At 53.3% G+C, this 27457-nt stretch overlaps 3 protein-coding genes across 5 annotated transcripts in view; all 3 read right to left on the bottom strand.

The window, feature by feature from the left end:
• Window positions 1-1034, bottom strand: part of EIF2B3 (eukaryotic translation initiation factor 2B subunit gamma) — a 98544-nt gene extending 97510 nt beyond the window's left edge. For all 3 annotated transcript variants that reach the window (XM_071750298.1, XM_071750300.1, XM_071750299.1), the window contains exons 1-2: window positions 936-1034; window positions 555-703 (exon numbers count right to left, since the gene is read on the bottom strand). In XM_071750298.1, the coding sequence (XP_071606399.1) occupies window positions 555-702 (148 nt within the window). In that variant the 5' untranslated portion in view covers window position 703; window positions 936-1034. The remainder of the gene's footprint in view (window positions 1-554; window positions 704-935) is intronic.
• Window positions 1035-2233: 1199 nt separating this feature from the next.
• On the bottom strand, window positions 2234-11159 carry LOC139799018 (E3 ubiquitin-protein ligase HECTD3-like). The gene is made up of 19 exons (XM_071750297.1): window positions 10698-11159; window positions 10086-10246; window positions 9454-9546; window positions 8907-9042; window positions 8418-8533; window positions 8048-8161; window positions 6948-7030; window positions 6554-6719; window positions 5893-5974; window positions 5465-5647; window positions 5322-5371; window positions 5143-5207; window positions 4356-4459; window positions 3978-4097; window positions 3756-3845; window positions 3455-3661; window positions 3082-3211; window positions 2550-2624; window positions 2234-2352 (listed from the first exon to the last, which is right to left on the bottom strand). Exons 1-19 carry the CDS (start codon window positions 11019-11021, stop codon window positions 2324-2326), a joined length of 2328 nt encoding a protein of 775 aa, XP_071606398.1. The 5' UTR covers window positions 11022-11159; the 3' UTR covers window positions 2234-2323.
• Window positions 11160-16799: 5640 nt separating this feature from the next.
• On the bottom strand, window positions 16800-27427 carry HECTD3 (HECT domain E3 ubiquitin protein ligase 3). The gene is made up of 21 exons (XM_071750296.1): window positions 26985-27427; window positions 26734-26894; window positions 26194-26286; window positions 25786-25921; window positions 25241-25356; window positions 24854-24967; window positions 24376-24458; window positions 23844-24009; window positions 23333-23414; window positions 22242-22424; window positions 21510-21562; window positions 21134-21198; window positions 20600-20703; window positions 19688-19807; window positions 19254-19343; window positions 18707-18913; window positions 18256-18385; window positions 17747-17821; window positions 17438-17519; window positions 17245-17316; window positions 16800-16994 (listed from the first exon to the last, which is right to left on the bottom strand). Exons 1-21 carry the CDS (start codon window positions 27306-27308, stop codon window positions 16910-16912), a joined length of 2541 nt encoding a protein of 846 aa, XP_071606397.1. The 5' UTR covers window positions 27309-27427; the 3' UTR covers window positions 16800-16909.
• Window positions 27428-27457: the final 30 nt, after the last annotated feature.

Below are 27457 nucleotides of genomic sequence, written 5' to 3'. Positions count from 1 at the left end.
ACTAAATACCATTTTAGCCATGCTGTGAAAGGAGGCCTACGGGTGAGCATTACAAGACTGAAACTTTCCCCTGCTCTGTTTTGTCCAACACCCAACACTTGACTCCATTCTGCAACAACAAGGACTAAACGCCTCAGACAGGCCAAATAACCCTGAACTTCAGGCCAGACTGAAACAACAAACCAAAAGACATCCCAAGAGAACTGGCACACTTCTTGCACCACTCTCGTTAATGAGAGACTCAGGGTTAGCAACACTGGAAAAGACATCAAAGTCAAAAAAAGCACATAGATAGGAAAAGTGTGGGGTGGGAGAAAAGAGGGCACGGAAGTCTAGAGCTAAGGAAAGGATGTGACGTGGGTCAATGGCCTCACCCCTGTGCATACAAGAGACATTCAGCTAAGCAGCTTCCCTGATCAAGTGAGCACCTACAACAGGACATTAAAACAAGAGGGGTGATAAACAGGAGAGGTGGAGGTGGCCACAGGAGCCCTAAAGAGACCAGAATAAGCACGTGGGCTCCACCCACACCCCACAGCACCATCACGCCTCACCTTCGAAGCCGGCGCGTTCCAGGAGGTTCAGTGGGTACCAGAGAAGGGGACGGTTTCCCACCGGGAGCAGCGGCTTCGGGATGCTGGAGGTCAGGTCCGTCATACGGGAACCACCTCCCGCCGCCATCACCACGGCCTGGAACTCCATGCTGCAGAGGGAGCACAGGGGCAGGGCCTTAGTCCACGGCGGAACCGGGCAGGCCCGGGCCGGGCCAGCCCAGGCCAAGCCCAGCCAGGATAACACCGGTTCGATTCATCCTCGCCCACGTTTAGCCGTCAGCACCTCCCTGAAGCGAGTGCCAGCTCCCAGCCGCTCCCGTACCCCCCACAGCCCGTGCGGAGGCGCTGGTTCCTCCCACCTCCCCCCGGCCTCGCCGTTACCTCCGCTCTGGCGGCCGCCGGCTCCCAGCGCCTCACTGACAGAACCGGAATGGCGGCGCCGGCGCCCACCGCGCATGCGCTGGGAGAGCCGAGTGTGTCGATGGCAGACAACGGCGGCAGAGCGCCGATGGGCTCGATTCCCCCTCCGCCTGCCGGGCTGCCCCGGCTCCTCCCGGCCAGGGCAGCGGGAGGATCACCGAGGGGAGGATCCAAGGCTGCAGAGCGCCGAGTCACTGAGCTCTGCCCGGCCGCGAGGGGCGGCTCGGCGAAACAGCGCCCCCAGGTGGGCGGAGGTGGAACTGCGGCGCAGCTCGGGGAAACGGGGGGTGGGGGGAAAGATGGTTTTGTGGGTGCATTGCAGGGGGGGCATTTGCAGCGTGCATGGGGAGACAGTTTGCAGGGGGTGGGGGGGTGCTGAACGCAATTTCGGGGGCACGTCTCAGGGTACATTGCGGGAGCAGTTTTCAGGGGATGGGGGTGCTGCTGGATGCATTTTGGGGGTCGCTTTTCGGGATGTATTGGGGAACAGTTTGTGGGAGGGAGGGGTCAGGCTTCAGGGTGCATTTTGGGGCACAGTTTATAGGATGCGCCAGGGATCAGTTTGTAGGGGGTGGGGTGCTGCAGGGTGCATGGGAGAGGGCAGTTTGCTGGGTGCATCTTAGGGAGAAGTCTTCCAGATCATTGGGGGGCAGGTTAAAGCTGCATTCCACACATACACAGCCCCCATCTGCATGCCCTGCTCACCACCTCCCAGCACCCCATGCCAGCCCAGCACCATAGTGGGCCCCAAGTTTCAGTATTGGTCACATACACTCCACTCCCAGCCCTGGAGAAGCAGTGACACAAACAGGAGCTGTGGCAAGACAGCAGGATCCAGCCCTGCACTTTTATTGAATCTGGTGTCCTTCATCCCAGGTGTTCCGGTCGGTGTCGATGGACATGCAGTTGTATATGGCGTAGCGCAGCAGCTGCTCACAGACTTTGGCCCTGGAGAGGGGACACTGGGTCACGGCAATGACAGGCATTGGAAGCACCCCACTTCCCTCTCCACACACACCCAAATGTCCTTGGTGACAGGGACCCCAATGCCAGCCCCAGGGAGGGGGGAGCAACCCCATCCCCAGCTTGACTCACGAGGAGTAATGGGGCAAGAAGAAGCTGCAGGAGCACGTGGAGGCCTGTGGCATCAGGTCCAATGCATTGGAGCTTGGGAGGAAGGAGAAAGTCAGACCCTGGCAGGGAGTAGGGACCCCAGACTGGTACAGGGTAGAGCAGCATGGACTCACTCTGTCCTTTCTGGGTAGACAGTGATCTGAACTGGGAGACGGCTCCGGCCAGTGACAAATTTGAGGAAGCGGCTGAGATCCTCTGGGAGATAAGGACAGGGCTCAGGTCACAGGGACAGGACCAGTCACTGCTGTCATGGGAGGGTCTGCCCTTGCAGTGGCATCCCAGGAGTACAGGGCAAAGCCAAGGGCTGATCTCAGCATCCCAGAAAGAGCCAGGCCCAGGGAAGTGCCCAGTGAGCACCGCCGAGGTGTGGGGCAGTGGCTATCCCTCCCCTGGCCCACGGTGTGGCACGTGAATAGCAGGGAAAGGCTTGGGGTTGCTAACCACTGGTGAAGTTGCTGAGTGCCTCTAAGAAGTTTTGGACACGGGTGTCACCAGCAGGAAAGTCCTCAAATGTGACTGCAACAAAGAACACACACAACTGCTTTAGAAACTCCCAAGCAAGGCAAATTAATATTGGGCATGTCCATCCTACCCTCTGCAAGAGCCCTAAGTAGAGTCAGGAGAGGAGGAGATATTCCACTCACAATGGATGCCCCTGGCACCCTGATAGGGGCTGGGTACCCTGCACTAAGGGGCGTGGAGAAATGGGAGTCCTAGTTTGCAGGGTGGCTGTTTGGCCTTTTGCCTTTGCCTGCAGTGGCCAAAGATCAGAGACCAGACTGGGGACTGGTGAAATCTGCAGATAAACCTGAAGGATCCTTACCCAGGGTCCCTCCAGTTCATCCTCCCCCATGCATGCCAGAACCAGGAACTCACCATGGGGCAGGATGCATGTGCAAGATGGGCATTTTTAAAGGAGGCCCCTGCCCACCTGGGGGGCTGGGAGCAGCTTTGTGCTGGCCCTGGCACTTACTGAACCTCCGCAGTTCAGTCACTGTGATCTCGGGGTCCCCGCAGATCTTCTTTTCCAGCTGCTGACAGGTGAGAAGGTCCAGCACAGGCTGCGGCACCACATGGAGCAGCCCAGCACGCATGGCTGCGATCTGGAGGGGGCACAAGAGGGATCCTGAGTCACCATGACAGGTCTGATGCCAGGATACTGGGCAAAGGGATGTCAGGATACCAAAGCGGGTTCTCAAGGCTTATGGACATCCTTGGCAGGAACTACAGCTGGAGCCGGTTTTGGGGTTATATTTGCACAGCCATCCATACTGCAGGTACCAGGAAGGCTTGCCACAGGAACAGGGTCCCCCTGCAGCCACACCAGCCCTAGGGGACAGTGTTACCTGCTCCTTGCTCTCCTCCAGCCGAGCCTTCTGCACCAGGCGGATGAACTCCTTGCGGTCCTCGTAGCGCACCACGGTGCTGCTGCCATTGGGGATCAGCTCCACCGCGCGCTGGTCACTCAGCACCGTCGTGTAGGTCAGCTCTCTGCCAAACATGAACTCAAAGGCTTCCCTGTCCACCCGCTCCAGCATCTCCAGCAGCTTCACCTGCAAGCCCAACAAGTGAAGGCCATCACGTCAGAGCTGAAGGAGCCACAGGAGTGCATGGCACAGCCCTGCTGCACACCCCAACTCCACTCACCAGTTCAGAGTCCACAGCAGCGAAGTCCTTACTCCAGCTGACCTCTTCCCCTGCCAGCTGCTTCCACACCAGTGCTGGCAGAGCCAGGATCTGCCACAGGGGAGCAGAGATGCATGTCCTCTACATGTCTCTCCTTCACCTGAGGAGGGCAGCCCCTCTCCCCAAGACATGGTGGCCCTCACCAAGCTCCCAAGCCATCCAGGGAGGCTCTGCCATGCTCACCAGAAACTCCTTGCTTCTCAAGGCTGCTCCCATCAGCTGCCCAATCCACTCATACTTGCGGAAGTCTTTGCAGGAGGGGTTGGGGACATACATGTCCCTGGTGTTGCTACTGCTGTTACCCTGCAGAAGAGAGGTTTAAGACCCATGGAGACCAATGTGATCATCCCACTGCAATCCCTCCCCGCAGCCTCCTGCTCCATCACCCCTCTACCTGCTTCTCCCACCCTTTACAGCTCTCCAGGAGATCCCCACCACCTGGGCACAAGCATAGCTCCCCCAGCCAAAAGCTATGCAAGTTCTGAGATAGGACTAACACCCCAAAGGGCCCTAGTAGAACTCTGCTGGATGCCCTCCTGGGGCAGACAGTGGGTGCCAAACCTGGTTGGAGGTGCGCACAAAGAAGGGCAGGGGCACAGGGACATCGCCTGAGCTGGGACACAGCTCCTCTGACAGATCTGAAAGGCTGTCCCGAAAACCACCACCTGCAAGGGGGACAGAGGCTGCTTAATGCCTGACATGGCTGTGGCCAGAGACTGAGCCATGGGATCTGACCAAGCCACCCCTGCTCCATGAAGCAGTGCTGGGGCTGTGGAGATGCAGGAACCACCCCATGTGTGCAGAACAGGGCTGTCTCCCACAGAGCAGCTGGGACAGTGTGGCCCCCTTGACTCGAGCACAGAACCTATGAGGAGAGGCTGAGGGAGCTGGGGCTGTTCAGCCTGGAGAAGAGGAGGCTCAGAGGAGACCTCATCACTCTCTACAACTACCTGAAAGGAGGTTGTAGCCAGGTGGGGGTTGGTCTCTTTTCCCAGGCAACCCTCAGCAAGACAAGAGGGCACAAGAGGTCTCAAGTTATGCCGGGGGAGGTTTAGGTTGGACATTAGAAAGAATTTCTTTATTGAGAGGGTGATCAGACATTGGAATGGGCTGCCCAGGAGAGTGGTGGATTCTCCATCCCTGGAGATATTTAAAAAGAGACTGGATGTGGCACTCAGTGCCATGGTCTGGTAACTGCAGCGGTAGTGGATCAAGGGTTGGACTTGATGATCTCTGAGGTCCCTTCCAACCCAGCCAATTTTATGATTCAATGATTCTATGCATTGAGCTGACCCCCACACAAGAAAACCCAGAGGACAGCCCTGAGGCAGAAGGGAAAAGCTCTCACCGTTATCAATGATGCCCTCAGTGACAAAATCACACTCCCACCACTGGCTGTAGCTCAGGGGCCACCTGAGGGGAAGCAACAGCCTTATGCACATGGCTCCTATGAGAGAACCAGCAGCATCCAACATCCCCCCACATCCAGGATTGTGATACCCCAACAAATATGATGTGAAAACATGCCTGTAGTCCAGGGGCTGATTGTTCTTGGCAGATCTGAGGCTTTCGTACAGCTAGAGAGGAGCAGAGCAAAAAGGGGATGAGCTGAAGTGATTCAGTGATGCTGAACTGGCAGGAACCTAGCACGGGGCACTGTGTGGCTGTACCTGGGTGAAGATGGTGTTCTTGCAGCTGGGATCCAGCGTGGGGTTGTCACGGTGCTCCCGGGCCAGGTGGCGGTTGATGTACAGCTTTGGTGTGGTCTGAGGGGGCTTGCTCTCCGAGGACTGGAGGCAGTGGGTGATGAGGGCTGTGCTCTGCTTGGACAGCAGCAGGAATGGCTTCATGCTCTAGCAAATGAGCAGGGATGATTAGAAGCCTGATCATGCCACCATCTGCACTTTTTTCCCCTCTCCAAGCACAGAATCCTCTGTTACAGGAGATGCTCAGCTCCTTCATCCCTCCCACAGTGCCCAGCACAGTATCTCCCAGCATAAGCCTTGGGCTGGAAGGCAAACATGCCACAGTCCCCAGGGTAACCAGACATGATGCTCCTCCTGGTACCATCCCAGGGGAGCCTGGCAAAAATGCTTACCCTGAGTGCATTGAAGGTGCCGATGCTGTCCTCCGAGAGGGGGATTAGGTAGTGCAGGACACTCTCCAGGAGCTGGACAAACCTGGAGATAGGAGAGGAACACTGTGAGAATGTGAGAGTGTTGGATGCTCAGAACCCAATACACCCTTGGCACTTCACCACAGAAAGCCCCAGGTACACACCAAACCTGGGCACCCAACACCCTACACATGGGTCCCCAGCCCACACAGGGACAACCGCACACCAAGGGGAGCATCCAACCAGCATCCTCTGGCCAAGCACTTTATTTTATTCCTCCCAAGAAAAAACTACAAATGAGGGCAATCCAGACCCTGCCACAGCACTGTAGCTGAACTGCTTGCAGAGGATCCCTCTGTGGGGCCAGTGATGAACCCCGGCTGGTGCTGCCCAGCAGGCAGCAAGATGGGAGACTCCATGTGATTGACCAAGGGGGACCTGCATGCTGCTGCTACACTCCCCAGGCAGCATAAGGAAGCATCTCCATTTGGATGGGGAGCAGCAAGCCGAAGTTGTGGCTGTACATGGGAAAGGATCTGGCAGACTTTAAGCAAGATACATGCAACCTCCTGTGGGAGACCAGGGCATGGTCCTTGAGACCAGGGCTCTCTGCTCTGCAAGGAGTCCAACCCCCGTGCCATACCTCTGAATGAGCACAGCACGACGGTAAAGCACACTGGGGTCCACCCCTTCCAGGAGGGGATATCGCACCAGCCGGGCTGGCTGGAACATATCAGCATTGAGGATCAGGTCCCACTCCCAAAATGACTTCATCTTAATCCCTCGCAGGCGGACATTGTACCCCTGGTCTGCCAAGAAAGCAGAGTGATGCTGTGTGCGTGGCTGCAGTCGTGTGGTTGGCATGGGGGACCAGTGCCTGCGGCATCCCAGATGAAGCTCACTCCTCAGTTTTTTCTCCAAGAAACCCCAAAAAGCAGCCAGTGCAGCAGCAGCAGGAAAAGCCACAGGCTCAGGGACTGGCTATAACTTTAGGGCCAGGCTGGGCTGGCAGCCCCAGTCCCGCAGCACAGGCTCACCCCGGCACTCCAGGATGCGGATCTCCAGCACTGGTAGGTGGGTCTTCATATCACGGAGGATGCAGACATCCTGGTAGCTGTTCCTGCACACAGCACAGAGGGAGATGGCAGAGCCAACAAACACAGACACAGGCAAGGTAGCTGGCTGAGACACGGCTGAGGACAAGATGCTACCCATGGCAAACCCCCTCACCTCATTGGGGCTGCAGCAGAAGGGGACTGAGCAGAGAGAAGAGGCTCTCAGAGGCACAGAGATATCCTGAAGATGGTGGAAGCCACATCCAGAGAGGTAGAAAACAGCGTAAATTCAAAGCAGAACAGAAAGTTGAGATCTCTAAGAGTATATCACTGTTTTTGGGAGTTCCTGGCAAATCTCACAATGGTACAACCTTATTGGTTGCACAAGGGTGATGTGTTTTGAAGGAAATAGGGTTCTGTAGGGATAAACCATTTCATAAGTTATGCACTTTTGTTTCCAAAGTCTTTGGCAAGATCCTGCCAAAGACCTATAGGAGCGTAGTAAAAAAACACTGCAATTGCCCAGAGCATGGAGTTGGCTCCTGCCACCAATAAAGAACCCTTGGTGGTCTCATATATGCTTCTTCAAAGATAAATCTTACTGCTCAGCCAGAAAAATGCAAGCAGGCAAGCTTTGGGGAAGGAGGAGGTCTTTGTACTTGTGTAAATACCTGCCTGCTTCAAGAAGGATGCTGCAGAACCAGAGCAAAGAGGGAGAAGTGAAGTACCCTAGAACTTCTCAGCTACAGCATGGAAGAGATGCTAAGAAAGGAGATGGCAAGAGCATATCCTTCCAGAAGGGAGAAGGAGGAATAACTCCTAAAGTTTCCAGGCAAGAGGAAACATGCTGCAGCCCCACTGCCACAGCAGAGATGAAGAGAGGGAGTGAAGGCACCCAGCTGGCACACAGAGGTGAGGGACCACCATGAGTGTGGGGATGCAGTCTGCCCTCCGAGCCACTGTGACTATTAGGTCACTCAGGACTGACCCCAGCCCATTTCTTTAGCATCTGCTTGGGATGCAGAGACAAGTTGGAAATTTGGTCCCAGCTGGACCCAGGCTGCTCCTTGCTTGTTACTCACTCATTAATTAGGACAGTTCTCAGATGCCGCAGCCTGTTCGGTGTCCCCCCATACACAGCCACCCGCCTGGGTACATAGGAACTGGTCTGCCCATCCAGCATTAGCCACAGCCTCCTGGGGATGAGAAGAGCAAGGGGCAGCATTGTCCTCCTCTCCTGAGTTGCCTGGGCACAGAGATGCCCCTGAAGATATCCTGGGGCTGGGGCCAATTCTGTGTCCTCCAGAGCTGCATCCAGCAGCAGCTGCTTCCCACCTTGAGCCCAAGATCCCGGACATAGCACAGGGAAAGCTGCATTCAGGAGGAAGATGGTGCCTTGCCCTGCACCCTGCCCACCCCTGGCACAGCAACAGGGACGCCCCAAGATCTCACTTGACAATGCTGCCTTTCTTCATGTTGAGCCGCACCCAGTGCTGCCCTGGCGCCCCATCGCTCTCCCAGAAGGTGTATGGCTGGTTGTCAGTCAGATGGGCTGCACTGCAGCCATCCTGCAAGAATGCAGCAAGCGGAGGGAGGGAGCTGAGCACCCTTGGGTATATTGTGGCCAGAACAGGTCCCATGGGGCCAGAGGAGGTCAGGATCAGGCCAGCCCCTTGGTTTTCTGGGCTGCGGGTGCATGGTGGTTCCCACACAGAGTGAGCTGGGCATGACCATGGAGCCCTCACAGCACCACAGAGACACAATAGGGTTTTGCTCCAGATGCCCAACTCCTTGCAGCTTCACTGGAGCAGCAAAATCCCATTCCACCATCCCCTGTCCCTCATGAAGGGGAAAGCCACTGCTGACACTCCTCCAAACAGCTGCTGTGTTGCTTGTGTGTCTCACACTGATTTTAAGCTGTGAAGGAACCACAATACGCACCGTCTGCGAGGAGACCTCGATGTTGCTGAGATGCTCCTTGTTGCAATCCCCATACTGCAGCTGCCTCTCACTGTGATCGTACAGGAAGCGTCCCAGCTCCATGTCACACTCATAGTTCCAGCCTTGGGGCAGGGTCCTGCAGGGGGACTCCAGGTTAACGGGATGGGGAGGCCAGGCTGCGTCACACACCTGCCTATCAGCACTGCGAGGGTGTCCCAGATCAGATGGGTCATAGATGGGTCATAGCATCTTGTGGTCACTATATGACTGGGGCAGTCAGATGGCACGGCTGTGTCTCACCACCACAGGTGTTTATGGCCACCACAACCCACTGGGAATAGCACCACAGAGTTGTTCTGATGCTTTGCACAGCAAAGGCCATCTTCATTTCAGCAGTGTCAAATGGTATCAATGCAAAAGACATCTCATGACACCCATCCTTCTCACTCCCAAACCTGAATCCAGGCCTAATCTCACAGTCATGTCGAGTTCCCAGATGGCCACCCCTCACAGTGCTGCAATACTGCTCTAGGAGCTGCATTCATACCGAAACTTCTGTACTGCAGCCTCATCCTGCTCTGTGAGTACAGGCTTTTCTCCCAGGCGCATGGAGTACGTCAGGTCCACCATTTGTTCCCAGCTGGAGCAGCACCAGTGGAGGAGTTGCAGAAAGAAAAACATGGGTCAGTGCTCAGTGTACCCAAGCACTACTACCTTAGCCTAGAGTAGAGGCAGCAGTGGTAGGGACCAGGAACAGCATCCAGGAGATGCAGGAAGAGCTGTGGGAGGGATGAGTGTCCCTACACCTGGGTGTAGGTTGGGGCAGAGCAGGGAAATCCATCCCTGCACATAGCCTTCAGTCATAAAAATCAAAAATTATATCTATCATCTCTGCATTACCCCTGTGACATTACTGAGTTAAACCCCCCAGCATCGTCTTCATCCTGCACAGGTGCTGCCACAAGCAAGCAGGATCAGCTGAAGAGAGGTCACCCTCCTTCCCACAGGCAGCCTAGCAGGGATGTGTCCCAACCACACTGGAAGAAGTGATGGGGGCTATGCTGGATGTGCCCAAGGGGTTTGGGTTGGTTGGGTGACACATCCTTTGTGGGTAGCAGGAACATGTGTCACCAGCACCCACAGCCAGTCCCTAAACAGGGTGCAGCACTGGGACCATACCTGCTCACAGGTTTATAATCAACCCCAAGTGCCTGGTGCTGCCACTGGACCATCTCCATGGACTCCACGGGCACCAACTTGTCTCCTCCCCCTCCAAACCTCTGTGCCAGGAGCCAGCCCTCCGCCAGGTCATGGCTGCCCATGTACTCCTCCAGCTGCTCCTGAAAGCACATCACAGAATCAGAGAGTCGTTTTGGATGGAAGACTTTGAAGATCACCAAGTCCAGCTGTCAACCCAGCACTGCCAAGTCAGCCACTAAACCATGTCCGTAAGCACCACGCCTACACATCTTAAATCCCTCCAGGAACAGTGATCCCCTGGGCAGACAGCTCCAGAGCCTGATAAGCTATTCGAGGAAGAAATTTTTCCTAATATGCAACGTAAACCTCTTCTGGCAGAACTTGAAGCCACTTCCCCCTGTCTTATCACCTGGGAGAGGAGACAGAGCCCACCTGACTATAACCCCTCTCAGGTAATTGTAGAGAGCGAGAAGCTCTCCCTTCAGCCTCCTTTCCTCCAGGCTTTTCCAACCCCAGTTCCCTCAGCCGCTCCTTTTTAAGAGTTGTTCTCCGGACCATTCACCAGCACCAGAAACCTCCCTCCGCCCTTACCTTGCTGAGCTTGACCCAGAGCCCGGCGCCGTTGCAGTACTCCTCGCCGGTGGCACGGAGGCAGCCGCCCTTCCGCACCTCGATAGTGGCCCGAGCCGCCCGCTTGCCGCCCCGCGCCGGCCCCGGGCTGTCCCAAACGCTGAGCAGGCTGCGGGCGGCGGCGGCAGTGGTGGTGGGATCCTTGCAGATCTTGTACTGCACCTCCCGCGGCACGTAGCAGAGCGCGGCGGGCAGCGCCCGGGCGCGGCGGAAGCACTCGCTGCACTGCAGCAGGAACCGCAGCCGGCCCAGCACCTGGTGCGGCGCTTCCCCGCCCGCACGCATCGCCTACCCGGTACCGCGCGCGACGGGCAGCGGCGGAGCCCCGCACCGGCGGGGTTTACGGCAAACCCCGCCCACCCACCAGGCAAGATGGCTGCGCCCGTGGAGCTGCCGGCGGTGCGAGGAGCAGGGCAAGATGGGGGCGTACGGAGAGGCGGGACTACGGCAAGATGGCGGTGCCGACGGGGCGGGACGAGGCGAGCGTCGACGGGAGGCAGCGGAAGGGCCGGGAAGCAGCGAGGCAGGACGGAGGGTGGCAAGGGGCTTGTATGAATAACCCTGCGGAAGGGGCGCAGGATTGTGCATCCTTCCCAACCTCCTGCTGCGGTGAGGAGGGGGGGGGGGGGGGGGGCGGGGGACACTGGTGTGTCCATGGGGACACATCGCCTACCCGGTACCGTTCACGGCGGGCACCGCGCCGGGGTTGCTCGCGGTGCTGTGTCCGCTCCGGTGTGCTCCTCACTGTCCTGGCGCTGTGCCTCCTCCGCTGTGCTCCTCGATGTCCCGGCGCTGTGCCTCGCTGCTGTGCCAGCGGCACCGGTTCAGGTGTCACCGCGCCCGCCTCCGGCCGCGCCCGGCCCAGCCCCGGGGCTGCCCCTACCAGGACAGGCGCCGTTCCACCCGCACTCCCGGCACACCCCATCCGTTCTTTTGGAGAAAAGGAGGCTGAGGGGCGAACTGCTCTCTCTCTACAGGTGCCTGAAAGGAGGTTTTAGTCCAGAGGAGTCCGTCAGTTCTCCCAAGTAGCAGGCAATAGTATGACAGTAATCGGCCTGAAGTTGCACCAGGGGAGGTTTAGATTGGGTATTAGGAAAAACTTATTCCCTGAAAGGCTTGTCAGGCTCGGAACTTGGCTGTCCAGGGAAGTGGTAGACTCACCATTCCTGAAGGTGTTTGAAAGGTGTGTAGATGTGGCACTTAGGGACACGGTTTAGTGGTGGACTTGGCAGTGCTGGGTTAGCAACTGGACTTGATGATCTTAAAGGTCTTTTCCAACCAAAACGATTCTAGGACTCTTTGCCCCTCCCAGGCCACAGCTTCCTGTGCTCCGTGGCAGAGGAGGTGTAGGGCTGCCATTACCCCCCTTTGCCAACATGTGACTATTAACCTCACTTTGGTCCCTCTGTCCTCAGCAGGAGTTGACCCAGGTTACCTATGTCCCCTTGCTCAGAACCCTGCTCTCTCCTGGCCCCTAACATCCCTATCCCTGCCTTCCTCCCTAACAATCAGAGAGGGGGTGCCTGCAGGGTCAGGACTACTTCTCCTGCATGGATAGGAAAAAGAGGAAAGGAGGAATTCTGCTATGAGAGATGGCTCCTGGCTGGGGTGATGACCCCAGGCAGGCTTGCAGAGGAAGAGGACAGGCTTCCACACCCAGGAACAGCTTTATCCCAGTTGGCTCTGACATCCCGGCAGAAGGAGCAAGGCCATGACACCAAGCAGCACCCAACCACCCCAGAATGCTGGCAGTATGTCACCCCACCTCACACCTGCCTGTTGCATACCATGGTGAGGTGGTGGCAGAGAGCAACTCAACTCCACCCTACCCTACCTGAAGTTCTCCAGGTTGGACACAAAGAACTCTGTTTAGGGATGAGGAAACAACCAGGCTGGCAGAGCTCAAAGGTCTCTGCACTGCTCCAGCACCTGCCAGTTCTCCTGGCAGGTCACAGTCCAGCTCCATCCCTGCCTGAAAAGGCACAGTGCAAAGAGAGTTTTCACAGCTGCCACCCCTGCAGCATTATCTGTTGAACAGGTGTGGCTGCCTCACTGCAGCAATGGGCACTGGATTCATCAGGTGTGCCCTGAACCATGGTGCAAAAGGAACGCAAACTTCTTCCTTGCTCCTAATTGCAGCCAGGAGCATCCCCTGCTCTCCCTTAGCAGCCACATCATTCTATAAAACTGGTTGCAGAGCTGCTGCAAAGGGTTGGGCCATTTAAATCTCTGAGCCACCTCTGTGACACTACTTTGTGTGCAAAGGGTATCATGGGGCCAATTTCTGCTTCCCCTCCAGTCACCTCTCGAGACACCAGTCTCCATTACTGCTTAACCCAACAAAAAGATGCAGGAACCCTAGCCAGACCACACAAGCCCTCAGGAAGGCCAGGAGTAGTTAGTTTGTTCACTTTATTTTACATCCTACACAACACAGGGATTGAGTCTGTCAGACTGTTTATAGCTCATCATACTCCACAGTATATTAGTAGAATAACAGGAACAGCTCAACTACTTGTGTGTTTTTGATCATCTGAAGGTATTCTATGAACAGTTCAGCAATGTGAAGTTGGGAGAAAGCAAGTGGTTACTCAGAGCTGTCATAACATCAGTCCCTCCCCCAGCTCGCCCCTGTCAACTCTGTAAAGCTGCAGCTTTGGCACACCCAGATGCTTCCTATTCTCAGCAGCACAGGGGCACCTGCAGCTCCCTCAGGATGGCACTAGCTTGAAAACTGATCTCCACTGACTTCAGAGTGGGTGATGGGATGGGGATGTGCAGCTTCTGGGGTTCCTGGTGTCTAGGAGGCCTTCCTCATTCCCCAGCCATGAGCAGCACAAGTCTGGAACAGGGGCACTCATCTCTTGTCAAACATGGCAGCAGACACCTCCTACCCACAGCCTTTGAGATCAGAGAAGGAACATGACCTGGCACTGTAATAACACCTACCTTGGGCCCTTGAGATTGGCCAGAGCTGAGCCAGGCTGACCTTTTCTACATCTTGCTGCACTGTCACAGCAGAAATTCAGTTTATGGTTGGCTTTGAAACACCACAGATGAGACAAAGGACCATGCAGAGAAGATCCAGATGTGTTACCAGCTCCCCCTTGGCAGCTCACCTTTGCATAGCAAACTCAACAGCATGATCTCTCTCTCTCCTTCTCTTTTCCCTGTTATCATTGAGCAGTACAAGGCATATTATACCGCTTGCTGTAATTTGTTATATACAAAGTAAATGATCATGAATCCACTTAATATACCATGGGAATTTAATAAATTTTTGTGAATGGACTTTGAGACTTGTAGGAGACCAAATGAAGGGACTGGTCCATCCTGATTGTGGTCCCTCGAAACAAAGAACCATTTGCTGAGAAGTGGGAGTGTAGTGATGAGAGAATGTCTCAAGTACTTATAGAGACTTTTCCCCAAAACAAGGGAACTGAAACAAAAGGAAACCTGAAAAGGAATCATTAATTTCCTGAAAAGGAACCTTGAGAGACAACAAAAGAAACACTGAGCCACAAGGCACAAAGCCAGCAAAACCTGCAGTAACTGGGAAAAAGATTAAGATAGGAGGGGGAGATCACAACCACGGACTCAATTCAGGACCAAAAAAGACCTTCCCCACAAGAAACGTGTGCTGATTTACATAGCAAGTAGGGAAAGCTGAACTAATACCAAATGGTGTGGTAATTAAGAAAGAAGGTTCCAGAAGTGCTGGGGCAAATAAATAGGGGCATGCAGCGAAGCTCAGTGGGTTCTCTCTCTCTCCATACCAAACACCCAACTTAGCTGGCCCAAGGCTGGATCCAGGACTGATTATCTCTCCATTTCTCTAACTTCTATTCTCTTATTCTCTTTCTCCTTTTACCTTCTTAAAATCATTAAGTACTACAAAGCCTACTGTGATTTTTCTCACATCGCACAGCTTGAACATAAGAATGTTGTGATTTTTATAATCAAAGTAACAGCTTTCATGATCACACAGCCTGAGCATATGTATTATCAGTCTTTATGAATTATTCCTTCTATAGTTCTAATTAAAATTAAGGTTTAAATATAGAACTTGAGTGTCACTTCACCTTAAACCAACCGGAGGGAATTCACAAATCAGTTACCTTCCTCCTCTGTCAGGTGGGATGTAACACCTGCCCATTATAAGCTCACTCTCTACCAAAGTCTAAAGGGTCATTTTTTCCATTCTACCCTGAGCCACTCATCAGCCAACCATTCCCTGCCCAGCAATAAAAGACCAGAGAGGAGTCCAAGTTTTCTTGCTGCTTCCAGTTTTGCTCAGTAAATAATGTGACCTCCTGCTGATATCCATTAGAGACAAGAGAGCAAGGCTGTAAAAAGCAGGATACATTCCACCCAAATGTCTGAGACCAGAAAGCATCTAGACCTGTTTCAGATCCCAGCTCACTGCTGAAGACTTCTTCACCAACACTCCTGACAGAGGCCAAGCCAGCAGATCAAAGTCCTTTCACCAGCTTGCTCATGCCCATTTAAAACACACCCCAGAGAAGTGAGTCAGCCATCAGCGCAGAAAGGTATCAACACTCGCTTTGCTCCTGTCCATGGTGGTCATAGAGCCACAAAACTCAATTCAGAGAGAACTCTAGAATTTACTAAACCCCACCTCAAGCAGATGGGACTTCACATGCACACAGATGAGCTTGGAAGGCTCTGCTGCAGGCAAGAAATAGCTTCCTACTCACCCTATGCTCCTTTCACTCACCATGATGCAGGAGATGGCAGCATGTGCCCTCTCCTGGCCCTACATCCCTTTTAGTACAAACCCCCTCAGTAGATTTGGGAATACAGCAGGTTCTAAAGAAAATAAATGAAGGATCAAGACAGGATAAATCCTAACTCACAGCATTAGCCCCACTGCAGTGAAGGCCCAGTGACTCAATGGCTCATAGCAGTGGTAGTCCAACAGACCACAGAGGCTGACGATGGAGCTGGGAATATAAAAGTGGACCAGTATCTGTTAACTCTTGGTGCTAGGCAATGACAAGCCCTGCACTGGGCTGGGAAGATCAAGGAACATTTACAATGGTCTTTAAGTTGTAAAGCTTTCATTGCCCACTCCTTACTCACACAGCATGTCCATCTGCTTGAGGAGCTCCAAACCCTTGGTATCCACTGTCTCTCCAACCCGTAGGGGAAAGGCTTTCCCTGTTCACCCAAAACTTCCACCTATCTCTCCATGGTAGAGGTGAGCAGAGCCCAGCATTGCTTTGCCTGCTACTGCTCTAACTGCTGTTGCCTGGGAGCAGAGCTTAGCCTTCCTCCCCCTCTCCATGAGAACTAGAAGAGATTAGTATAATACTGGCTTTTAGGGGAAAACCAAAGCTCAGAGCCTGGGAGAACAGCTGCTAGGCCACGAGCATGCCAGATGCAGAACTGAAGGTTACAGGGCAGGAGGGAAGCAGACATTTCCCACCTCACGTAGGGGACCAGCTACACCAGCAGTTGCTGCCATGCAAGGAACAGCCCATGGTCACAAGAACTGGGATTTTGCCCGATGTAAAAGAAAGGGAGACTTTAGCACAGCACCACCCCCGGTCCTGCTATGCAAGTCTGTCATGACACCTGGTGGCCAGAGGCACTCCTGCAGCACCAGCCTGTCCTGTTTCTTCTTAAACTTGTAAAAATGATCTCATTTTCACTGACCTCAGGTGAAAACAGGAACGAAGCAAGGGAATGTGGTGAGGACACTCAAGCTAGGACATGCTGAGTATTTCGGAGCATCCTTGTGGTCTCAGCAGCAGCTTACAGTTCTGTCCTGTGCTGTAACCTGCTGTGTGGCTTTGTGTGGCCCTACCTTACTTCTGTTTTGAGCACAGTGAAGCCTGAGAGGAACAAGCATTGTGAAGTTAGAACAAGGAGATGTGAAGAAACTCTTTACAAAAGCCTATCAGACCTTTCTGATGGATGAGGACTGGATCAGGGCTTCATTATTGCATCACATTTACACTCTAAGCTAGCTCCCACCCTGCTGAAGATCCAGACCTCCATGTCCAAAGAAGTGCTGGTTACCACTGCTGGAAGCCAGGCTTCACATCTATATATTTATTATATATACACATCCTGGGGGGACAGGGGAGCTGTTCCCACTGCACAGTTTTTTCAAACGATTGTCCATGCTGTTTGGTCAGGCTGTCACATCATTCTTCCCACGGACTCATATCTGTGTCAATGGCCACGCAGTTATAGGCAGCATAGCGCAACTTCTCTTCACATACCTTGGCTCTAAGGATGACAGGAGGGGAAAAAAAAAAAAGACAAAGAGAAGTTGCCATTGGTGCATTTGCCAGCCAAGAAGACAAGATGTTTTCTGAAATGGAGGCTATGTTACACCAGCCACTCAAAGAATCACAGCAGCCACATGGTACAGGCAGGGGGACATAAATGTGGTAAGCAATGGGGCCCTATGGGTCAGCACCAAAGTTAGGAAGACAGACACACAGTCCCCTAGATGTAGGGAAGCACCAAAACTTACGTGGCATAGTTGGGCAAGAAGAGGGTGCTGGAGCAGGTAGACGACTCTGGCAAAGCATCTGTTGTCTCAGAACTTGGGAAGAAAGTGACAAACTGGTCAGAACCAGCAGGCCAGAGAGGTAGGGGAGATCAGACCATGCATCCCTTTGGTGTGGGATCTGTCAGCCTTGCAGTCTACAGAATAATGGACTCACCCCATCTTGTCTGGATAAATGTATATCCGTGCTGGAAGGCGGCTTCTGCCAGTGACAAATCTGAGGAAGCGGCTGCGATCCTCTGTGAAGAAAAGTCAAAGACATCAGCAGACCCCAGAGAGATGTGAGATGAAGTACATCCACTTCCAGGTATCCCTCCTGCTAGCAAGCAGTTCCTTCAGCCCAGCTGCTTCCTCTCCTTGGTTCCCATCTGTTTCCCAGGCGGCAATGAGGGTGGTTTCACCTGCTCAGTCTCCAGCCTGCATGCAGAGACTGCCCCAGCACACAGGGAGAGTGTAAATCACTCACCATTGGTGAAGTTGTTGAGAGCTTCCCAGAAGTACTGAACACGTGTGTCCAATGGCTCAAAGTCCTCAAACCGGGCTGGCAGAAAGGATACAGAAAAAGAGCTTACTAAAGATCCAAGCTCTTCCTGAATAAATTAGAGTAGGTCCTCCCCTGTCCTCCAGGAGTCCTCTGCCAGTGCAGGAAGAAACCTGCAGGTGTCTGGTTGTGAGCATGTAGATCCAAGCTGAGAGGAACACATGCACTCCCAGAGAGGACACTCAGATCCACAGCTCAGCTCCCCAGAGGCTCAGATAGTAGCAGCCTAGGGATTCCCCAGACTATTCTGAGGACGAGCATGGACACAAGGGAGATCCCTGGCCCCATCAGCACCCAGCTAAAGGCAAGAGGTATACAGACCCATGTTCTCACTGTAATAAAAGCTAGTATTTGCCTCCTACACCTCTGCATGTACCAGCACAGAAAAAAACAGTCTTGTTTTCTGAGAGTTTTCAGCAAAGCCCTTCACTTACTGAGCTTCTTCAGGGCATCAACTGTAACTTCAGGGTCTCCACAGACTTTTTTTTCCAGCTCCTGCCAGGTAAGGAGGTCAAGAACAGCTTGGGGCACTACCTTCAGCAGCCCAGCCTGCATGGCCATGATCTGAAAAAGAGACAGAGCACGTAAGCTATGCAAATGCTTGGCAAATGCTCCAAGGAACATGAAGAATGGAACAGCATCCCACAGAGATGCATTCCAGTTTATTCAGAAAGCCCACATCAGAGCTGGGAATAAAGCCCTGTGTCATCCATGCTGCTATAAGCCACATTGCTTCTAAACAACTCCACAGGCCCCAGGACATCCCAAAAAAGAACTGCCTACTATTGCACTGATGAGCACAGAGACACTGATGCATTTTACCACAAAATCAGGGGGCATGCCCCTGGGAACCCAATGATCACTGATGCTACAGGACAGTGTTACCTGCTCCTTGCTCTCCTCCAGCCGAGCCTTCTGCACCAGGCGGATGAACTCCTTGCGGTCCTCGTAGCGCACCACGGTGCTGCTGCCATTGGGGATCAGCTCCACCATGTGCTGGTCACTCAGCACCGTCGTGTAGGTCAGCTCATTCCCAAATTTGAACTCAAAGGTGTCTTTGTCCATGCCTTCCATCACCTCCAGCAGTTTCACCTGCCCAGGCCCAAGATGAGTGCTTGTTAGAGAGGTATGCTCAAGCCCCCATCTCCTGCCTGCCCAGATAAGGGCTAGAGTGACTGCAACAGCAGCACAGCATAGGATATGCTGCCCTACAGCTGTTTAGCAGACCCTGGGGCATTTTATGCTTCAAAGAGTACCCAGCCCTGTTACATCTCTGTATTAGCTACAGGATGCACAGAATGCTAGGAGTGACTTTTTTGTGCTTGACACATCACAGGATGAAGCATGTACAACATGGGGACAGGGACACAAATCACTACCTTGCGGACTGCCATAAGAAATAGGATAGCCATAACCTCCCAGTTCTTCTCACCAGCACAGAGTCCACAGCAGGGAAGTCTTTGCTCCAGCTGACCTCCTCCCCTGTTAGTTGTTTCCATACAAAGCCAGGAAGAGCCAGGACCTGAAGGAGAACAGGGATTTCTCTGTGAAGAAGTCTATGTGAAAGCAGATATCCCAAAAGATAAAGATAGGGCTAAACAGTGCAGACACAAAGGAGCTTCCCTGCTCCCATTGTCCACATGCAGGGCTCAACATAGTCAAGCAGAGACCAGGCAACCACTCCCACACTCCCCAAACTCAGACCATGAGCTCTCCCAACCCCTCAGCCCCAAATCCTGCCAAACACCTTTTGCCCCACTGTGTGATCACAGACCCCTCCCACACTCCTATTGGAGAGGCTGCAGAAGGGAGCTAACAACTCCTTTGGTAGCAAACCTCCATGCAAGCATGGGGTTAAAATCTTACCAGAAACTCCTTGCCCCTCAGAGCTGCTCCCATGATCTGTCCAATCCACTCATACTTTGGGAAATCTTTACAGGAAGGATTGGGAACATACATGTCCCTGGCTTCTCCAGTGCCATTACCCTACAGAAGTAAGAGGCAAAAGGCCAAGTCATGATCACAGTGCAGCACAAAGCACCAAAAACGCAGCTTCTGCAGTGTCTTTGGGGACTTCTCACAACAGAAGTGGGCTAAGCCCCCATCCTCCTTGGAAATATTCTCAGTGAGAGATAATTACCCAGGCACTTGCAAGCAAATCTTAAAATAAGATGACACAAAGAAATCTAGCTATCCCTTCAAGAAGAAAAGCTGTAGACCAGCAAAAGTAGGTACATCCCTGATGTCATTTTTTGAACATGAGGAACTAAAGAAGGAGGGCTTTCGGACTCTGAGAGGGGCAGAACACAAAGGGAGGGGTCTATTCCCTCCCATTTCCTGCTCATACTCATAAAGTTTGGGAAGTCCAGCAGCTCCTCCTCTTTTTCTTCCTGCTCACTGCGGGCTGCGCTGCTGTTCCCCTGCACTTCTTTACCACCAGCTCACCAAGTGCTCATCAAAGCCCCTATCTATGAGATGTGTATGTATATATTTTTATATATTTGTATTCTTTGTTGCTTTATCCCTTATGTTATTACCTTTCCCCTGTGTTAGTAAATCTGTATCCAATTGCTTTTAGTTTCCAACTTAAAGTCTGCGGTCTTTACTCCCCTTTTATCTTCCCCTGGGGGGGAGGGGACGGACAGAGAGTAATTCAGTCCTTAGGTTTGTGGTCTGCCCAAACTGCTAAGCTGTGACACCTGGCATGCAAGGGGACAGGGACTACACTGCATTGCCAGGCACAGACAGATCTGCCTCAAATACCCCAACTTGCAGCACCTGGTTGGATGTGCGCACAAAGAAGGGCAGAGGCACAGGGGTGTCTGCTGAGCTGGGACACAGCTCCTCCGACATGTCTGCCAGGCTGTCCCGAAAACCACCACCTGCAAAAGAAAGGCATTTTTAGTCATGTGAACACCCTATGTTCTCTTCCTCAGAGTTACAGAGCAGAAGTGAGGAATTCTGGTCCAACTTGGACCAGGGTTGAGCAGAAGGCTCTTGGTCAGAGCCTTATGGTATGAGAGGATGCAAGACAGGAGAAATAACATCTCCACCTTACCTGTGGAGGACAGCCAGAGGGAGCACTGTCACTGTCAAAGCTGCTGTTAGTAATTACTTGAGGTCTGGTCCCCATCCCAGCAAGCAGCAGTCCTTATCTGAGACATAGCAGGAGGTGGCACCACAGGGCAACCTGCCTTCCCTGTCCCCTCCACGGGCAGTAAAACTGGCAGCAAACATGACCCTCTACAGCAAGTCACCCCATCAACCCCCAGTTCTGCTCCAGAGGAGGCCTTTGCTTCACACAGCCCCTACCTTGGTCGATAATGCCCTCTGCGATGAATTTGCACTCCCACCACTGATCATAACGCAATGGCCACCTGTGAAGAACCAGGCATTGCCTGAGCTGTTGCTCAAAGCCAAGAAGATGCTGGGAAAGCAGCAGGCACCACAAGGACACCAGAGGACCAGCCTGGGCTTAGAATAGGGTGAGATCTTAATCTTCTGAGACAGCTGCATCCTCAGTAGGAAGGTGACACCTTGGGAAACAGGGCCTGAGCTGGCTCCTGCCCTAGCAAACCATCTCCAGAGCACAGGACACACACAGGCTTCCCAAACGCCCTGCTGTGTGTGGTAGAGGACATAGCTCCCAGCACTGCATGATCCCCTCCCTCCCTGAGACATTGCTTACCTATAATCTAGAGGCTTTTCAAACTTGTCCGAGGGTTTCAGGCCTTCATACACCTGCAACAAGCAGAGCAGAGTAGATCAAGGCTGGTATTCCCTCTCTGGGGAACTGGTACCAGGTGAAGGCAGGGAACTGGAAGAAATCTGGTTTGCCCCAAACCTTTAAATACTGACCAAAGTTGATCACTAACTGGTCTAGGAGCCCTTCATTTTTGAAAAGGGAACATAAATTACAGTGCTTACCACTATATGGAGCTTTTCAGCCTCTGGAGTACACTGAACACATATTAAATCTCACAGCAGTCTGGGCTGTTCGTGAATACATAGAACAACAGATCTTTTGGAGGTGGGGGAGAAAGGGAAGAGGAAGACCAGCACTGCTGCAAAACCACAATACAGGACTGTATAGAGCTGCATTATAACTGTCACACAAGAATTCTTTGATGCCCTGTTACGGTAATGAGAGTGTTGCCCCCTGTATTAGCAACATGCCACAGAGAGCATCCAGGATAGAGTAGAGGCTTCAACTCAGAGCCCCCAAATCCTTCCTAGATGTTATTCCTGGATGTGGGATCATCAGCACATGTAACTGTAGAACCTGTGAGTCATGTGAAAAGGCCTTGAGGTATCTCCAGCTTCAAGTTGTCCCTTCCACCCACCTGTACATTGTTCATTTTGGTTTTGCAATGCCCCAGTCTTCCCTGAGCAGTGAGGACCCTTCCAGAAAGGACAGTACCTGAGTAAAGACAGCATTCTTGCAGCTGGGGTCCAGGGCAGGGTTGTCTCGATGCTCCATAGCCAGGCGGCGGTTAATATAGAGCCGTGGCATGAAATTGGGCTTGCTGGTCTCAGAGTCCTTCAGGCACTGGGTAATGAGAGCTGTACGCCTCTTGGACAGCAGCAAGAACTGCTTGATATGCTGCCAACAGGTATATCCAAAACATCAGAAGTGCCCAGTGTCCAAAACTTTTCACCTACTTCCTACTGAAGCCACTGCATGGCCAGGTCTCCCCCCAACCCCAAGGCCGCTGCCTTCCACACACAGACACATTCCCTTTGACAATACTTGCTCCACCTCTGGCTCAAGGGAGATATCAAACCCAGCCCTCTCTGCATCAGCCATCATCTGATGCTCACACACATTTTGCTCGGTCTCTCCTTCACCCTCACTCTCACCAGAACAATGGTCTTACTATGCCTCCTGTTTGTAATAAAAGCAAGCTCTTTTCAACAAAAAAGAATACTCAAATGTTTTCTGTTCTATGTTGAGCCAGCACAGGAATTACTGTGACACCAGGACTGGAAAAACACAGAATGGAGCTACCCTAGCAATGTCCAGAGCACGTATTCTGGGACAGGATGTAAAGAAAACAGACACATGGAGGGACAAACTTAGCCTTATGAGAAAGATGGAAATCAAAAGCTTGTTAACGCCAGAAACAAGTTACTGGTAAAAGCTGTGTTGTTTGGACACAACCAGCTCAAAGCTGCTGGCAGCCAACTGCAGGAACAGAGTGTCCTGGGCTGAAATCTCACATGAATGTGTGTCCAGCTCACATACCCAGTGCTGCTATGGTCCAAGTCCTTTTGAGGATGAAGAGCTTTTGTTTGATTCTACTTGTTATCCCATAGCTGCATGTTTCCACATCAGCATTTCAGAAGGAAACTAACTTCTACACAATACTGCCTTTCACAGCTTTAATCAACTGAGCTGAGGCAGGTATTTTCTTTGAGCTACTTTAAAGGCAGCAAGTGCTGATGGTCTCCCTTGCTGCAGCCCAAGCACAATCACCCTGCCTACCACAAGACACAGAAGGAATTGCTCACCTTGAGTTTGCTGAATGTGCCAATAGTGTGGTCCCAAGCCGGCACCAAGTGATGCAGAACGCTGTCCAGGAGCTTGATGAACCTAAAGCCCAAAGAAGAAAGTATTGTGACACAAGAGGGACAGAGATCTGCACAAGCCTATTCCAGACCAGACACAAGCAGAAACCCAGCCTGGCACAGTCTTTCACACCACAGAGCCTTTGGTGCTGAAATCCCACTCCCTGGGCATTGCAGGGACCTTGCACTCCTTGCAAGAGACTCCGCATGCACCTGCCCCATGCACTGCATAGATATGCTGTGCCTGCAATGCACAACCCACTGAATTTGAGCTGCAAAATTCCTTTGAAAGTGCAGAGGAGTTACCCTGGAGAGCCTACTTTGTTCCCAAATGACTATTTCTTCCAGGATATCTGTCTCAAGGGGAGTCACACAGCATTATAGATTCCAGTAATACTCATGCTGGAGAGGGCACCAGCCTTTGCAGGCAAAGCCACCCCCCTCACTACAGTACCTTTGAATGAGCACAGCCCGTCGGTACAACAGGTCAGGGTCTGTCCCTTCTAGGCGAGGGTAGCGCACCAAATTGGGCAGCTGGAACATGTCAGCACTGAGCCCCAAGTCCCTCTGTCGGGAGGATTTGATTTTGATGCCTCGGAGGCGAACATCAATCCCATCATCTGCCAAGGAAGACAGTGGATAATACACTAAGATCATGAGCAAGGAAGCCTTCCAGCACAGGTCTTACAAGGATGCCCTAGGGATGTGACCAGCTCCACCCGCTATGCGGCTGGGCACTGAGAGCCTGAAATACATCTGAAAAAGAGGTGCATTTACAGAAGATAAAAAGAAAATAATTGAAGGCAGAGAAACAGAGGCTGAAAGCTGTGAGCTGGCAAATCTGGTACCCATGGAATTTCCCATGGTTCTTCTGTATTTTGTCAGAAACAAACAGGCCACGGGTACAAGCCACAGGAACAGACTCTAAAGGTACAGTACCTCACAGGTGCATTATGGACATGGCCATAACACCCAGCCCTACCTACCTCTGCACTCCACAATCCGGATTTCAATGACAGGCAGGTGTGTTGTCATGTCCTCAAGTACGCACACATCCCCGATGTAGTTCCTGCAAACACAGCACAAGCAAGGGCTGCAGAACTGTTCCTTTGCTCATCCTGCCAAAATCCACTCAGCTGCTTGTAAGGAAAGACGATTTGCAGCTTCTTCAATGTGAGCCTGCAGCAGGAACACAGACCCAGTTGCCTACAACACACCTACACTGAATGCCTGAACCTGTTGGTACCTCAAGTACAGGTGACATAATCCCAGTGGGTCCCACAATCAGATCACAAGGGCACTGACAGTGGTGCCATTTGTTACTGCAGGCAGAACAAACCTACAGCTCAGAGATGGAAAGTGCCTGTCCCAGGGCCCTGGTGCTGGCACAGCTGCTTAGGGCTGAGGTATCCAGACCTCCAGCCCCTATAAGAGCCACTACCACCTCCATCTCCATTCACTCACTCATCAATGTTGACATCATTCAGTTTCTTCAGGTTGTCACCTTCACCTCCGTATACGGCAACCCGCTTGGGCATGAAGTTCTCATCGGTGGTATCCACTGTCAGCAGGAGCTTCCTGCAAAGGGAGGCATGAAATGAAGAGAAGGTTAATTGCATCTGAATGACCACTGCTGCTCCCCATTGCCTGGTCACACTTGTTACAAAGCACAGAGAGCTGGTGCTGGGGTCCCTGTGACAATGCTACAGCCCTTTCAAGTGCAGTGCCAGAACAAGGGCTGAGGGGCAGAGACCATAAGGCAAATTTGGGCCATGATGGATTCATGCAAAGAATGGAGGCTGCAAGGCTTGCCCCAGCCACAAGTCAGTATGCAGGGAAGAAGTGCCTCACTTGACAATGGTGCCTTTCTTCATGTTGAGCCGCACCCAGTGCTGGCCTTGGGACCCGTCGCTCTCCCAGTAAGTGTCGGCATGGCTGTCGGTCAAGCATGACACATTGAAGTCCTCCTGGAAGAGGGCAGTGAACAAAAGGAAGATCAGATGAGGGTAGGATTAACTTCCCCTTAGAGGTTACTCTTATGATGAATGTTAGAGCCAGAGGGGTTCAGACTGGCCTGTTTTCTTTGCCAGGATGTGAGGAAATACAGGGAGTACAGAGCACACAAGACACTAGGGATGACCCTCTAAGGTGCTCTAGGGGCACACACAGATCACAGAGTATCAAACCCTTCATAAAATCAGTTTAGCAGCTAACACAAGCATTTGCTTCTCAAACCACAGCCCCTTCAAAGGCCACATTACACAATATGCTGCATGACATTCCCCAGGCTTCTCTCCCATATCTTCAAAACACAGTCCAGCCCAGCACTCTGAGGATCATTCACATTCCCCAGCCCCATGGCACAACAGGGACAAATACTTGTCCCTTTAACCCACCGTATAGGACGAGACATCGATGCTGTCCACATACTGCTTGACACTGCCCAAGTTCTCATCCTCCTTCCCAATGTGATCATACAGAAAATGCACCAGGTCTTCATCACATTCATAAGTCCATGTTGGGGGCACAAACCTAGCAGGGAAAAGGGATTAACAGGTGTGAAGAGCAAAGGGGAGAGAGGTTAATGGTTCAGGGAAGGCAGGTCCATGTCCTGCTTGTCTTGGTCTTGCCCTGTTTTCTGCTTTGTACAGGCTTATGTAGGACAAGACTGTGCCAAGCAGAGCTGCTTCCTGCTGTCTGCCTTTTCCCCTCTTCCACCCTGGTTTGGAAGCAGCTGTCTGAGCAGCCAGGGAGAGACAGTAGCTTGCACCCTACCACAGCACAAGCTGGGAAACACTTCATACCGAAGCTTCTCTACTGCAGCCTCATCCTGCTCCATGGGCTTGGGCTTCGCGCCGAGGCGCAGGGAGTATGTCAGATCCACCACCTGCTCCCATCTAAAACAACGCAGAGAAGGGGAGAGTGAGAAAATCCCAGGGGAAAGAAGAAGCTGGTGGTCAAAGAGCAGCTGGAGGAAGATTTAGGTCTCCCTAAATCCCACCACGTCCCATCCACCACCAACTCCAGCTTCATGCACCACCCTTTCCTTTCCAACCTTGCCTACACCTTCCAGCCCATGTCCTGCTAGACAGGGGGACAAGAACAGTGACCGACCCAAACCCAGTTAACTCCTGATCACGCATCCCCATTGCCACCCTTCATGAAGTGGCCAAGCAAGTCAGGGCTCCTCTGCCCAGGGCAGGAACAGCTGAGGGGCAGCACACCGAAAACCCATGCAGATGGGCCTGGATCAGAGGGGGTGAGAACCTCCCTGCATTCTGCCGTGCGAGAAGCCGTGGGAGCCAGGGATGGCGACCGAGAGGGAGAGAGAGGCAGCCCCACACCTGATGACGGGTTTATAGTCCACCCCGAAGAGCTGCTGCTGCCGCTGAATCCTCTCGGTGGAATCCACCGGCACCAGGCGGTCCCCCCCGTCGGCGTGCTTGCATACCAGCACCCAGCCCTCCTCCAAGTCGCAGCCGGTCCGGTACTCCTCCAGCTGCTCCTGCGGTGCACAGGCGGTTCCGCTCAGGGAACGGGACAGGCCCCTCGGCGAGCAGCGCAGGCCGCGGCGGCGGCCTCCTCACGCCCTTACCTTGCTGAGCTTGACCCAGAGCCCGGCGCCGTTGCAGTACTCCTCGCCGGTGGCACGGAGGCAGCCGCCCTTCCGCACCTCGATAGTGGCCCGAGCCGCCCGCTTGCCGCCCCGCGCCGGCCCCGGGCTGTCCCAGACGCTGAGCAGGCTACGGGCGGCGGCGGCAGTGGCGGTGGGGTCCTTGCAGATCTTGTACTGCACCTCCCGCGGCACGTAGCAGAGCGCGGCGGGCAGCGCCCGGGCGCGGCGGAAGCACTCGCTGCACTGCAGCAGGAACCGCAGCCGGCCCAGCACCTGGTGCGGCGCTTCCCCGCCCGCACGCATCGCCTACCCGGTACCGCGCGCGACGGGCAGCAGCAGAGCCCCGCACCGGCAGGGTTTATGGCAAACCCCGCCCGCCGACCAGGCAAGATGGCGGCGCCCGCAGAGTCGGACGTAGGGCAAGATGGCTGCGCCCGTGGCGCTGCCGGCGG

Source organism: Heliangelus exortis, chromosome 8 (assembly GCF_036169615.1).
Source record: "Heliangelus exortis chromosome 8, bHelExo1.hap1, whole genome shotgun sequence".
Classification (NCBI taxonomy): domain Eukaryota; kingdom Metazoa; phylum Chordata; class Aves; order Apodiformes; family Trochilidae; genus Heliangelus; species Heliangelus exortis.
The sequence above is the reverse complement of the archived record's forward strand: the minus strand, read 5'-3'. Positions and strand labels throughout refer to the sequence as shown.

What these genes read in the sequence shown, in the direction of transcription:
- HECTD3 (XM_071750296.1), bottom strand. Translation starts at nt 27,308, where the DNA reads ATGCGTGCGGGCGGGGAAGCGCCGCACCAGGTGCTGGGCCGGCTGCGG. An exon ending in AGAGGGCATTATCGACCAAG is followed by an intron (nt 20,704 to 21,133) that starts GTAGGGGCTGTG and finishes TTTCTTTTGCAG; the next exon opens with GTGGTGGTTTTCGGGACAGC. An exon ending in TGATGCCCTGAAGAAGCTCA is followed by an intron (nt 17,822 to 18,255) that starts GTAAGTGAAGGG and finishes CCTTTCTGCCAG; the next exon opens with CCCGGTTTGAGGACTTTGAG.
- LOC139799018 (XM_071750297.1), bottom strand. Translation starts at nt 11,021, where the DNA reads ATGCGTGCGGGCGGGGAAGCGCCGCACCAGGTGCTGGGCCGGCTGCGG. An exon ending in TCGAGGTCTCCTCGCAGACG is followed by an intron (nt 8,534 to 8,906) that starts GTGCGTATTGTG and finishes GCATTCTTGCAG; the next exon opens with GATGGCTGCAGTGCAGCCCA. An exon ending in CCGCATCCTGGAGTGCCGGG is followed by an intron (nt 6,720 to 6,947) that starts GTGAGCCTGTGC and finishes CTTTCTTGGCAG; the next exon opens with ACCAGGGGTACAATGTCCGC.